At 41.7% G+C, this 15,125-nt stretch overlaps 1 protein-coding gene across 3 annotated transcripts in view; it reads left to right on the top strand.

Annotated features, from left to right (window-relative positions):
* LONP1 (lon peptidase 1, mitochondrial) overlaps positions 1-15,125 on the top strand; it is a 562,611-nt gene that overhangs the window by 432,638 nt on the left and 114,848 nt on the right. For all 3 annotated transcript variants that reach the window (XM_072113845.1, XM_072113844.1, XM_072113842.1), the window contains exon 13: positions 275-391. In XM_072113845.1, the coding sequence (XP_071969946.1) occupies positions 275-391 (117 nt within the window). The remainder of the gene's footprint in view (positions 1-274; positions 392-15,125) is intronic.

Genomic DNA, 15,125 nt, shown 5'->3' with positions numbered 1-15,125 from the left:
AAATATGCATGAGCACTGGTAAAATTAATGTTGAGCTGTGATAGGTTGCCATAGGCAACTAGAAATATTCTGACTTTCAGACAGCTTGATAAATCTGCTCCACTGCACCGTGACCGGTAACATAGACCACTATTGTGGCCATGATCTGGTCCAGTCACAGTCCATGGCCACAATTACGATTTAGTGGACGTTGCCTAATTATTATGCTTTATATTTATTTCTTAAACTTTAAACATATACTTAACATGTAAAATCCCTAATTCTTCTCCTACAGGTCCTCTTCATTTGCACAGCTAATGTCACAGAAACCATTCCCGAACCTCTCAAAGATCGCATGGAGATGATCAATGTGTCCGGTTATGTAGCTGAGGAGAAATTGTCTATAGCTGAGGTCAGCTTTATTTTATATTGCTACTCAAATTTAAATATATGTGTCCGATAATTAAACAGAGACGAATTTGTAAAAAACAATTGATCATTGAGATTGCTTCACCAATTAGATTTTGATGACTTATTGTTAGGATGATGATCAATAAGATTTGTTTGGGAAACTCCTTCAGTCCTTTTGCTACCAGGGGTTTCCCAAACTTTTCAGCACTCAGATAGATTTTATATTTTTGACAAAATAAGATAAAAAAAAGTAATATAAAACCAAAACTACACCATACTTACATTCAGACTTATCACCCACCATTGCTTCTTAGAGAAAACACTTATCACATTATAAAGATTCCACTCTCCACAATTCCACGATTTATAGACATAAGAACTACCATGGAGGACATAATCAAATCCGTGGTCATCTCTCTTGCTCACATGTCTCTTTATCGCCAACAATTCTCCATGTTGAAGCTAGTTAGATCCTAAAACATTATCTAGAATGGAATAGAAAACTCAAAAACATAATTTAGTACAGTGCATGTATAAGGTTATCATATAGTCTGTAAGTCTACCATACTGCATTTATAACAACTATGAATAAATAAACTAGGCACCGAACTTAAATCTCATAGGGACTCAATCCTGTCTTTTTACTGATCTATATCTTACTGAATGGATAATGGTAAACTCTCGGTCCATGGTTTCCCAGTCTCCACCATTGCCTTGTGGATCTTTAGTCCCAATCAACCTCTCAATGTTCCTGCTACTTTGTGGATGATGTGGGATGTGAAATGCCTCATTTATCTCTAAATCTTAACTTGAGAATTGGGTACCTTTTGAGCACTTCTGGTATCAAGGACTTCTTTGTTTTGGCCAACCTGAAAATAAATCAAAGTGCTCCAAAGTATACTTGTATTCTCCTACCTTTGACAACTGAACATGGTCAATATGTGGCCTTTCTCACTGGGAAAGGTACAAAAAGGCTTGGGGTGTAGCAGGGTGGCACCTTCACAGTCTGTAGCACAGAAGCCACTATATCAAATACTTTAACACCTGGATGTTTTAAACTGGTGGGTATAACCACAAATAACCTGGGTCAATAACCAGAGCTTTACTTTGGTCAAAACTGCACAGGTGAGGAGCCGACTAGACAGCTATCCTGACCAAAGACGCCGGAGACTTTAAAGGCGAGATAACATAACTTTTCTTTCCACTTTTATGGGGCTGCAGTCCCTGCCTCCTGCGTTATTCAGATAGACTTCTCTGTGAGACTTCTCCAGTTCTTCGTTGCAGCAACACAATCCTGGACTCTTTACTCTGGTCGCACATTGTTGCATTAACTGTTTTGAAACCTGTGTGCCATTCTGAATGTAATGATTTCTGCCCCAAATTGGATATTAATATATATAAACATATAATGCGTACACAAAGAATCACAGACACAGCCTTGGTCTCTTAACCCCAAGGACGTTATAGTACGTCCCCGGGGCTAGATGCATAGCGCACGGGGACGTTCTATAACGTCCTGCTTCTGGCACCGGCTCACGAACGGAGCCGGTACCAGAAGCAGCGGCTGTCAGCTGTCTAGTACAGCTGACAGCCTGCGCTAACACCCGCGATCGGAGCCGGCTCCGATCGCGGGTGTTAACCCCTTACACGCCGCGGTCAAGCATGACCGCGGCGTGTAAGGGTTTTTGCGCTGTGGATCGGATCCCCCGTGCCGCTTACCAGGGGATCCGATCCACTTCTGGGCAGCTCCGAGGACTGGCATGTGCCCCGGAGCTGCCCGGTCTCCCTGGCAGTCAGACCCCTTCTGGGTCTGACTGCAAACTGTCTGAGCATGCGCAAGCTTGCTCAGACAGTTTACACTGCTCTACAATAAAATAGTATTGTAGAGCAGTGTATTGAACTTGAACCAGTGATCAGAGTATCACTGGTTCAAGTTCAAGTATGTATAAGTAAAAAAAAGTCAAAAACACTAAAGTTAATAAATTAGAATAAATAAAAAATAAATGCATTAAAATATAAGCCCCTAAAATGTCACTTTCCTATAAAAACACTTAATAAAGTATAAAAAACACAAAAACACAAAAAAACCCCGCATATTTGGTATTGCCGCGTCCATAACAATCTGTATAATAAAACAGAGTCGTTACTGGACCCGCACGGTACACGCCGTAGAAGAAAAAAACGCAAAAACGTTCCAAAAAAGATCATTTTTAATTAATACCCTATAAAAAAAAATGCTCTAAATAGTAATTTAAAAAATGTTATGCACTCCAAAATAAGCCCACTTAAAAGAACAACTCTTCTCGCAAAAAATAAGCCTCTAACTAGATTTGTCAACCGAAAAATAAAAAAGTTATGCATATGAAAAGATGGTGATGCTAAAATGAACAAGATTTTCTCCAAATTGGTTTTTATTCAGTACAATTGAATAAAATACACAAAACCCCCACATATTTGGTATCCCTGCGTCCGTAACAATCTGCATAATAAAACAGAAACATTATTAGATCCGAAAAGTGAACCCCGTAAAAAAAAAACAAAAAAGCTCCAGAAAAAAAGATAATTTTCAATTAATACCCTATAAAAAATGCTCTAAAAAGTGATTTAAAAAATGTTATGCACTCTAAAATAAGACCACTAAAAAGAACAATCCTTCTCGCAAAAAATAAACCATTAAACAGATTTGTGAGGCGAAAAATAAAAAAGTTATGCATATGAAAGACGGTGATGCTAAAATTGACAACATTTTTGCCAAATTACTTTTTATTCAGTAAAAATATAAAAAATCTATATAAATGAGGTATTTTTGTAATCGTGGCGACCCATAGAATAAAAATAATATACTATTTTTATGGTATGGTAAACGGCCAAAAAAAAAACCCATAAAAATCTTCCTGAAAAGTGATGATTTTCATTTCCTCCACCAACAAAGAGTTAATAAAATCTCACCAATTAGCCTCCCCCAAATTACGTACCAAAAAAGTGCATCTCATGTGGCAAAAGAAATAAGCCCCTATAGGTCCACATTAAAAAAAAGAAAAAAATTATAGCCTGTACCATGTGACATAGCAAATCTGATCTGGATGGTGCCTCCTTCCCTTCTATGCCCGGCCGTGCGCCCATACAGCAGGTTACCGCCACATATAGAGTATCCGTGTACTCGGGAGAGATTGGGTAACAAACTTTGTGGAGCCTTTTTTCATTTAATCCATTGTAAATGTTTAATTTTCCACCCAAAATGGGTGTATTGTGAAAAAATATTACAATTTGCAGACTGCACCTCCATTTTGTTTTAAGCCCTATAAAACACGTAAGGCGTTAACAAACTTCTTAAAAGTGGTTTTTCATACGTTGAGGTGTGTAGTTTCCACAATGGGGTAATTTACGAGCCTCGTTATTATTTAGGCCCCTCAGTGTCAATTAGAAGTTGAGCAGGTCCCTCTAAATACAGGTTTTGGTGATTTTACAAAAAATGTGAAAAATGGCACCTAAATTCTGAGCCTCATAACATTCTAGTAAAATATGTGGAATTTTAAAAAATCATGCCAACATAAAGCAGACATTTGGGAAATGTAAGTTATGAATTTATTTGGGTGCTATGACTGTCTGCATCAAAAGTAGAGAATTTAGAACATTGAAAATAAAGAATTTTTCCAAATTTTTGCCAAATTTTGTTTTTTTTCATAACTAAACGCAAAAGATTTCATCCAAATTTTTAAACTAATTTGAAGTACAATGTGTCACGAGAAAACAATCTCAAAATCCCCTGGATATCTCATAGCGTTCCCACGCTATAACCACTTATAGTGACACAGGTCAGATTTGAAGAATGGGGCCGTGTCCTTAAGGCCAAAAGAGGCTGAGTCCCGTAGGGGTTAAGATTCTTTCGCAGTAAATATTCTTAATTAGTCCCTCTTATCTCCGCCCCCGGGAGGACTTATTAACACCTTGCCGACCGAGGACGAACTATATCGTCCTCGTGCGGCAAGGAGTGTATGGAGAGAGCTATATAATAGCCAACAATACAGCCAATAATACAACAATAGCCAATAATACAGCCAACACCCGCCTGTCACTGCCGCGGTCGGTGCTGGCACCTAACTTACAGTTAAATGCCGACTGCCATCTTGGATGCCCTATCGCCTCCCCCTGGAACGTCATCCGAGGGCGGCGATCAGTTGCTATGGCAGCCTAGAGACTCGTAGGCTTGCCAGGCGCAATGATTTCTAATAGCCACCAGAGGGCAGGCTATTAAAAATCATTGTAAAATAGCTATATACTGCAATACAGTAGTATTGCAGTATATAGTATTAGCAATCCGACCCTGAAGGGTTAAATTACCCTGGAGGGTCTAAAATAATAGTAAAAAAAAATTTAATTTTTTTTTTTTTAAAATATGAAAAAATAGTATATAAATAAACAGTAAAAATCATAAACACATTGGGTATCAACGAGTCCCAAAATGTCCGATCTATCAAAATATATTAGCAATTTTTCCCAGCGTTTAACCCCGTAACAGAACTTGGAGCCCAAAGTCGAAAATTCCACTTTTTTGCCATTTTGAAAAAAAATAAATAAATCTATAAAAAGAGATTAAAAGCCCATACAGTCCTAAAAATGAAAGCATTAAAAACGGCATTAAAATTACACCACCCACAGCTCCGTACACTGAAGTATGAGTTATTAGTGCCAGAACATGGAAAAATGAAGAATTTTTTTTTTTTGTACAGGTTTTAATTTTTTTAAATGTATGAAAACATTATAAAACCTATACAAATTTTGTATCCTCATCATTGTACCGAACCAAAGAATAAAATAGATATGTGATTTGGGGCGCTCAGTGAAAGCTGTAAAATCCAAGCCCACACGAAAACGGCGTGTTAGGGATTTTTATGCAGGGCCCCAACAGCCCTCTTGACTTTTGTAAGGTGAGTCCTAATTAACCCTTTGAGGGAGGATGAGATAGCTGCCGGCAGCGAGCTGACAGAGTGAATGAAAAACACAGTCGGTCTTCCCATGCACTCAAATCACACTGTTTATTTCAAACCAATACCGCTATATTTTAACACATGAAGATCAGCATTTGGGATGTTGATAAGACACTTAGATTCTATTGGCCATTATGTTTTTGTACCAGCACATTCTGGGAAAAATGACTAGGCCTTGTTTACAGCCATGCTTATCTACACAATGGCTCCTAGAAGCTTCTTCATAACCAAAATAAATAACAAGAATACAGAGGCCCGAAGGACGATAAGAAATGCCAAGGATATTGTGAAAAGTCAAACAACAGTTTAAATGAGAAAAATAGCTGAATTAAAACATTTAACCCTATAGCTTCTAAGAGGGAAGCATACCCCCCCCCCCAAGGTGGCCGCTGTATCTAAGATGGCGGACAGTAGTCAAGATGGCGTCCGAAACCAGTACGACCTCCTTAACAATTCCCCCCTTTGAGCTTTGCTGGCCTGCAACTCCATCCTGAGCGACCTCCTCAAGCTCCAGGTACCCACAGGTAGGCTAAGCCCGTACCTGCTGGACTTGTTAACTCTTCACCAGATCCCCTGGAGGCTGGTCACTCAGGGGTTACAGGCCTGCACACTCACATCACATCACTGAGTTCCCATAGTCCATAGGTTTGTAAACAGGCAGCATCATCCTCCGCTCCGGGCACTTCTCCTGTCGTGGTTCTTACCGCTTGGACGGCCATCTGGGACATGGTGGACTTGATGAGGGGGACCACACAGCACACCATAAGTGACAAGAGCAAAATCACAATCCCCAATATCACCCCCACTTAAAGGAAACCCTTCCAATCCCCCAACCACAAAGTGAAGGGCAAAGTGTCCACCCCAGAGTTTCTCTTGAGTTCCCTGGACAGTCCTTCAATCTTTTCACGAGCATGGGTAATGGATCCATAGGGGGCGATGTCATCTGGGATGTATATGCGACAAGCCACTCCCACCATCTTACAGACTCCTCCCTTCTCAGCAAGGGTCATGTCCAAAGCCATGCGGTTCTGGGAAGCATCTCGGATATAATTCATAAATCTCTGTTGATTACAATAAAAACAGTTACCCAACCAACATCTTTGCTCATAGCTCTCTGGGGAATAATGATATGTCATGGGGAATAATGATCTGGGGAAGACCTGCCCATATCTTATTGTGGGCCTTGTACTCATCTGGAACCCCCCCTTGGTGCTCCCACTGTATCCATATAAACGTTGTCATCTAGGTGCTTCTCTCTCAGACCTCCAGAATCCTTTGGGATTCTCTATCTTTTCTTATGTGTCTGATCAACCTTATCCCTGGGGATCACGAGGAAGGAATGCACAAGTGTTATCACAGTGCACTCACCTTCCCAGCCTCTAGGCCTGACCTGACTCTCCTATCCCCACAAATCCAGTACATCAGACACTGCTAATACAGGGTTACCTGTGCTGTCAATGTTAAAGAAGGTCATTGTCTTGTTGCACCAACTGTAGGTAAAGTCTCCTACCCTGGGGGCATCCTGGTCACCCCTATAGATACAGTGATAGTCATGGTTGGGGTGTCCCTGAGCATACAGTCAGTCAGACGAGACCAGCTAGCAAGAAGAATAAGTAAGCATGGAATAGAAAGCGTGGAAGCGTGCTGACTTCCCTCTAGCTTCAGACGTGGCACTGGTCAGCAGGACTTGGAAAGGACCGTCGTAGCGAGGCTCCAGACTCTCACTCTCTCTCTCTGGTGTCTCTCTTTACCACCACGTAGTCTCCAGGTTTCAGGTTATGCGTCCTGAGGTCTCTGTCTGGATCTGAAAAAGGAATCAGAAACACTTTTGCAGACCTTTTCCAAGGCCTGGCTCAACTGTGGCATGTTCCACCTGGTTTACTGCCATCATCTTTAGGGTCTGTGGGAAGTAGGGGCCTGGTCTGGGTGCACAGCCAAAAAGTACTTCAAAGGGGTACTATCCCATCTTTGGGTGGTGGGTGTGGTCCTAACTGAATAGTGGGCAGCAGGAAAGCACTCGCGCCATGGTTTCCCTGTTTCTTCCATGGCCTCCTGGATCTCTAACTTAAGAGTGCCGTTTAAAGTATCTCAAACGCACCACCAACTTGGGAAGGGTATGGGGTGTTTAGGGCCTGTTCTACACCCAGGAGGGACAAGGCTTCAGGTCTTTACCTGTCCAGTGAAGTGGGTTCTGCGACCGGACTCTATGGTCTCCGGAAGTCCAAACCTGCAGAAAAATCTCACTCACCACTTTCTTGGCTGCAGCTCTGGCAGTAGCCTTGGTCATGGGAGAAGCTTCTGGCCACCCTGGAAAGAGATCAATGCACACAAGCACGTACTCCTACGTACCACTTTTTGGTAGCTGGATAAAATCCATCTGCAGTCTCTGGAAGGGATACAGCAGCTTAGGTGTCACCTTCTGTGGGGACTTTACCACCTTACCCGGGTTGTGGCGGGCACAGACTATACAGGCTTTCACTAGTCTAGTGACAGGGGTAGTAATGCCCGGGGAAACCACTTGCGGTTTATGAGCACTAGCATGGCCATTTTGGATGTGTATGTGTCTGTAGGCTACTTGACTTACTGTCGGGTGCAGGGCTCTGGGCAGGCACACCCTCTCTCCCAGCATCCAGGTCCCATCGGCATCTGGGATTCAGCTTTCCTCCACTCTTCCTTCACTTCTGATGACACTCGGGCCACCAGGGACTGGAACACCTGTGGATCAAACTTTTAGCTCAGAACTCACCGCTGAGACTTCAGGACAGTCTCTAGGCTCCATCTGTGCAGCTGACTTCGCCATCCCGTCAGCCACATACTGGCCCTTGGCTTGTGGAGTTACCAAATTGTGTGTGGTTTAACTTTTATTATCCTCACCTCTTGTGGAAGTAAGAGAGCATCCATGAGCTTTATAACCAGCGTGCCATGCTTAGAGGGGGTCCCTGCAGAGGTGAGGAAATCTCTAGCCTTCCATATGGGTTCATAGTCGTGTTTAGACCCCAGACCTACACCTTGAGTATAGATATTTGCCCTTTTACCTTCCACCAGCTGTAGTGCTTCCCTGAGTGCCGTCACTTCACCTCCTGCGCTGACCTGTGTGGAGGGAGTGGTTCTGCTTGTACTACCTCATGTGCGCCACTGACCACTGTATATCCAGCATAGAACCGTCTGTCTTCTCCTGCAGACCTGGAGCCATCTATGAGAAAAAACTCAACATCTGGGTTAATTACCCTTCTCTCCCCCCTCTCTGAATCCTGGAAGACTGGCGATAGAATGAAGGATTCAGAGCTGTGCACCTTATCAGTGTATCCTGGGGCATCAGGAGTGCACACTGGAGTCTGAGCTGTCTGGCCTTTGCTCAGATGCTTGGGCTGTACTTGAGTGAGGACACTGTGCAAGGTATGTGGGGTTTGCACTGCATCTGAATGATCTAGGGTCTAGGATCAGCTCACTGGCCCTGGTGAGCAGATTGCTGGTTGCAGCTACTGACACATGAGGGACTCTAACCGGGCCTAATAGTGGGCCACTGGGGAGGCCACCACATTCCTGGGCTAGGACACCTGTCTCCTAGATACTCCGTGCAAAATAAAATAAAAGGTCTGGTTCAGTGGCGTGTGCCTAAGGCCGGGGCAGACAGGATTTGCCAGCTTAGGGCTATGGAATGCATCAATTGCCTCCTGACTAAGGGCAAATGGGGAAGAGGCAATTCAGTCAGAAAGGGGCAGCATTGGTCTGGAGGCAGCAGACCTTATCCCAGGCTGCAGGAGCTGGCCAGTCCTAGAATCATGTAAAGAGGCTTAGGGCCTCGGGACAGGGGCACATTCTGGACTGCCAGCTTTCTTTCCTCTGTCAGGTATCTGCCTGTGGCTGAGAAGCAGTGGCCTAGGAAGACCACCTTCTCCTGGCAGTACCGGAGTTTGTCTCTGGTAACTTTGCAACCCTTCTGGAACAGAAAACACATAAGGTCAATAAATGCATCCTGGCAAACAACAGTAGGTCCTCCGCATACTGAAAAGGAGAACATCCAGTAAGGGGCCAGTCTGCCAGTCTACTCCCTGTAGGGCCGTGGGGTATTGGCTGGGTGAGTTTTACCCCCCCTTGTGGGAATCTACATCAGGTATACTGGAATACTGAACTGGTAAAGGCAAATAGGTACTGGCAATCCTCATATAGGGGCACAGAGAGGAAAACATTTGCCAAATCAATAACAGTGAATAATATGTCACTCTCAGGGACTGCTGCCAGTTTGGGCTAGGGACCACTGGGCTTCAGTGCACTCATTGGCAGCTTAGAGATCATGGACCATCCTACATGTATCCGGCTATTCTTTCTGAGTCTTTTCTTGATCGGGAATGGGCTAAAATCATCATCGGACTAGCAGAGGAGAGTTCTACAATGAAAGGCACTAACTCTGTCTGGGGGGGGCGTTCAGGAGGGGGACTGTTCTCGCTAACATCCTTGTCCGTAACCACCCCCCTTGTCTTGCCCTGTGGGGCCGTCTCCGCCACTCACTAAAGTAATGTCTCCTCCCCGCAACGCCCACTTGGGTTGGCCGGTTGAGACTTCCGGAGATGTTGTCAATCTCACTTTGGCGTGGTCTGTGAAACATCCTCTGTTCCCTCTGTACGTCAATGTGTCAGAGTCCTCCACCTCATCTCCAGCCCAGTGTTCTGTGCTACCTATAAAGTTCTGGCCAGACTCCAACGTCTCAATAAAATCCAGGTACACTTAAGATGGTTTTTAATCAAAAAGGAACAAAAGTCAGTCATAGGCTCTGTAATACAGTTGGGGGGCTTGTTCTTGCTTAGTCTGTTCATGGGGTACACAGGAGGACATCACATCATACTGCATTCTTGTTCCACAACCAAATAAATTCCTTCAAGTCTTTTTTAGATTGTCAGGGAGAACTCTAAATGCAGCGATCTGCCCCCTTCTGTAAACAACTTCAGCTTACTGTAGCGTCAAGGTCAGAACAGAACACAAAGTGATAACACAGCTCAGACAGAGCCCTAGATTTTTGGAGAACTTCAGCGTCAAGGCCATGTACATGTCTTCACAAAACAAAACGCAGCTCCAACAGCCCCCACCCTTTTGTTCACCCCTTAAATGCCAGAAAGCAGGTACCGGAGACATTGTAACACTTTTTATAGTAATTTTTCTCTAATTGCCGGGATCAATAAATTTTAATAATACTCAAACAACCTCCCACATTCCAAGACCCCTAGCAGACGCCCCAAGCATGGTCAGCTGTTATCCTACAAAGCCCCACAACAGCTTTTACGGCTGCCAACAGCAACCAACTTTCATCGACTTGAAGGGAATATAACTTAAAATGGCCGCCACTGAAAAATAAACTGACTTAAGATGGCCGCCACTGAAGAATGGTAGGGCGTGTCATCTTCTCTAACCACCAGATACAGGGGTGGAGTCTGGATTACAGGGGCCATTTTTCACTCCAAGGAAAATATAATTAAATCTCTTTTTCTCAAATTCTTTCCAATCAAAAACTTTGAAATGTCCCTTATCGCCTGTCTCTTTCTTCAATGGGCACTCAGAAGGATTTCTGTCACTCTGTCCTAGTCCGTCCGTCAAAGTCAGAGGCTATAAGTGTCTGTTTCCAAAGTTTTCTCACTTGTACAATCATCAGATCATCTGACACATCCCAAAACCTTCAATACTACTTTTCATTTCAACACAAAACTACCAGCCTTATGTCCGATCATGTCAACTTGCACTTTTCCATCAGTCCTACTGAACTCAACAACCTTCTATCTCTGTGCATCTTTCCCCTTCATGCGGGACACAATCTGAGTAGCTTTTCTAGGTCCGCACCCTTGGCTTACTTTACTTTGCTTACTTCCCATCACAAATGTCTACAACTGCAACACTGCCAAACCTGTCCCCCACAGATACAACGAATCCGACACCTTGTGTGACCGACCCCAAAGAAACTAGATACCAGACTTCCACAGAGGACTCTTTACCAAGTCTCCCTTATTGACTCTTAACCAAATCAACTCTCTTCACTGAACTACTCTCTCCTTGACTCTTTACCAAGTCAACTCTCTTACTGACTCTTTACCAAGTCACTACTAGTTCTTACAGTCATCCACAAAGTCGTTCAGACTCCAAAATGAAGCTAAACGCACACTTGATCAGAGTGGGTCTCCGCTGCACATGCACAAATTGAGCTCTCTACCTCTATGGGCAACCCTATTGACACTAGTCAAACAGTACTATAGACACTATGATAATCTGACAATCACAACAAAGTATCTCCTACTTTAGCAGTGCGGACCTCTAAGGGCTACTCCCTCCCGTCCCACAGTTTCAGCTAACACCACAGACTGTCTGACCATCCGTCACTGTTCAGTCTCTGTTCAGTCTCTGTTCAGTCTCTGTTCAGTCTCTGTTCAGTCTCTGTTCAGTCTCTGTTCAGTCTCTGTTCAGTCTCTGTTCAGTCTCTGTCCATCACCTTACAAAGTGGTTCTTTGCCAAAAACTATGAGCTTAGGTTACAGTGAACAACAGTGGCAAATACATAACACAGAGACAGTCTTACCCGGTCCGTCCAACCAGTGAACCAGAAGTGACATATCAAGGTAGACAAGAAAAAACAGCTTACCCTGAGAGCTCTCTGGTCAGTTCTGTTCACCGAGCCGGCGGGGACACTTCACGGAGGCTGTCTTGGTGCTGTTGTTGTTTACTCCTAAACCCACCCAGATGGACGCCAAATATTGTTAGGGATTTTTATGCAAGGCCCCAACAGCCCTCTTGACTTTTGTAAGGTGAGTCCTAATTAACCCTTTGAGGGAGGATGAGATAGCTGCCGGCAGCGAGCTGACAGAGTGAATGAAAAACACAGTCGGTCTTCCCATGCACTCAAATCACACTGTTTATTTCAAACCAATACCGCTATATTTTAACACATGAAGATCAGCATTTGGGATGTTAATAAGACACTTAGATTCTATTGGCCATTATGTTTTTGTACCAGCACATTCTGGGAAAAATGACTAGGCCTTGTTTACAGCCATGCTTATCTACACAATGGCTCCTAGAAGCTTCTTCATAACACATAAAATGCAAATAAAGTATATAAAACACAAAACACGTACATATTTGGTATCACCGCGTCCGTATTAATCTGTACAATAAATCTAAATCAATATTGAACCCGCTCGGTGAACTACGTAAAAAAAAAACTCGAAAAACTTCCCATAATATACAATTTTTCATCAAACACCATCACAAAAAATGTTCTAAAAAGTGATCAAAAAAAGTTACGGTACCTAATATGATACGACTGAAAAGAACAACTGTTTAAGCAAAAAATAAGCCCTCAACCAGATCTGACAACAGAAAAATACAGAAGTTATGGCCCTGAAAAGTTGTCAATAGTAAAAACAATGCGATTTTCTCCAATATTGGTTTTGCTCAGGAAAATTGAGCAAAATAAGAAAAACTATATAAATGAGGTATCACCGCGTCCGTATTAATATGTACAATAAATCTAAATCAATATTGAACCTGCTCGGTGAATTACGTAAAAAAAAAACTCGAAAAACTTCCCATAATATACAATTTTTCATCAAACACCATCACAAAAAATGTTCTAAAAAGTGATCAAAAAAAGTTACGGTACCTAATATGATACGACTGAAAAGAACAACTGTTTTCGCAAAAAATAAGCCCTCAACCAGATCTGACAACAGAAAAATACAGAAGTTATGGCCCTGAAAAGTTGTCAATAGTAAAAACAATGCGATTTTCTCCAATATTGGTTTTGCTCAGGAAAATTGAGCAAAATAAGAAAAACTATATAAATGAGGTATCACCGCGTCCGTATTAATCTGTACAATAAATCTAAATCAATATTGAACCCGCTCGGTGAACTACGTAAAAAAAAACTCGAAAAACTTCCCATAATATACAATTTTTCATCAAACACCATCACAAAAAATGTTCTAAAAAGTGATCAAAAAAAGTTACGGTACCTAATATGATACGACTGAAAAGAACAACTGTTTTCGCAAAAAATAAGCCCTCAACCAGATCTGACAACAGAAAAATACAGAAGTTATGGCCCTGAAAAGTTGTCAATAGTAAAAACAATGCGATTTTCTCCAATATTGGTTTTGCTCAGGAAAATTGAGCAAAATAAGAAAAACTATATAAATGAGGTATCACCGCGTCCGTATTAATCTGTACAATAAATCTAAATCAATATTGAACCCGCTCGGTGAACTACGTAAAAAAAACTCGAAAAACTTCCCATAATATACAATTTTTCATCAAACACCATCACAAAAAATGTTCTAAAAAGTGATCAAAAAAAGTTACGGTACCTAATATGATACGACTGAAAAGAACAACTGTTTTCGCAAAAAATAAGCCCTCAACCAGATCTGACAACAGAAAAATACAGAAGTTATGGCCCTGAAAAGTTGTCAATAGTAAAAACAATGTGATTTTCTCCAATATTGGTTTTGCTCAGGAAAATTGAGCAAAATAAGAAAAACTATATAAATGAGGTATCACCGCAATCGTAGTGAACCAGAGAATAAAGATAAAATATTATTTTTACATTACGGTGAGCGGGGGGGGGGGAAATGCTCACAATCCAAAATAAAAATAAAAATTTATAGGTCGTACAATGTGACAATACAAATCTGCTGTGGACGGCGCCTCCATTCATTCTATGCTCGGCCGTGCGCCCGTACAGCAGTTTACCACCACATATGTGGTTTCAGTACACTCGGGAGGAATTGGGCATCAAGCGTTGCAGTGCGTTTCATCATTTAATTTATTCTGAAAATGTCAGTTTTGGCCTAAATGAATGTATTTCCAAAAAAATTCCATAGTTTCTAAATCGCAGGTCCATATTTTTTAACCCATGTGAAACACTTAAAGGGTTAATGGACTTAATAGAAGTTGTTTTACATATGTTGAGGGGTGAACTTTCTATAGTGGGGTAATTTATGAGGTTTTACTATTATTTAGGCCTCTCAAAGTCACTTGAAAGCTGAGTTGTCCCTCAAAATGTGAGTTATGGCAATTTTCATGAAAATAAGAAAAATCGCACCTAAAGTTCTGCACCTCATAACATCCTAGAAAAATGACCGGAAGCATAAAATATCATCCCAACATAAAGCAGATATTCTGTAAATGTTAATTATCAAACTTTTTGGGTAGTTTTACTTCCTGTCTGGAAAGCAGAAGATTTCAAACTTGGAAAATGAAGAATTTTTACAAACTTTTGCCAAATTTTCACTTTTTTTCAGAACGAAACGCAAAACTTATCACTTAAATTTTATAACTAACATGAAGTACAATGTGTCACGAGAAAACATTTTCAAAATCACCAGGATATGTTAAAGCGTTCCGAAGTTATAACCAATTATCGTGAGACATGTCAGATTTGAAAAATCGAGTCTGGTCATTGAGCTGAAAACTAGTGTCGGTGATAAGGGGTTAACTATACTAAATATTACTAACAATAGATGTAGCGATTTTGAGAATTTGGTACTTTAATAGTTTTTTGAATTCAAAAAATGATTTAAACTATGCTGAAAAACAGTAATGTCCAAAATGGTTATTATGTTCACATGAATGTTCCATTATTATGTACATACCTTATTTTTTGTCCGATTGCATCTCGCTGCAAGACGATAGCATCCGCCAGTGTTAGTTTTTTATTTAAACTGATCACGTGGTTAATGTTAGATCACGTGATGTGATCACATGATTG

Source organism: Engystomops pustulosus, chromosome 1, assembly GCF_040894005.1.
Source record: "Engystomops pustulosus chromosome 1, aEngPut4.maternal, whole genome shotgun sequence".
In the NCBI taxonomy this organism is placed as follows: domain Eukaryota; kingdom Metazoa; phylum Chordata; class Amphibia; order Anura; family Leptodactylidae; genus Engystomops; species Engystomops pustulosus.
The sequence above is the reverse complement of the archived record's forward strand: the minus strand, read 5'-3'. Positions and strand labels throughout refer to the sequence as shown.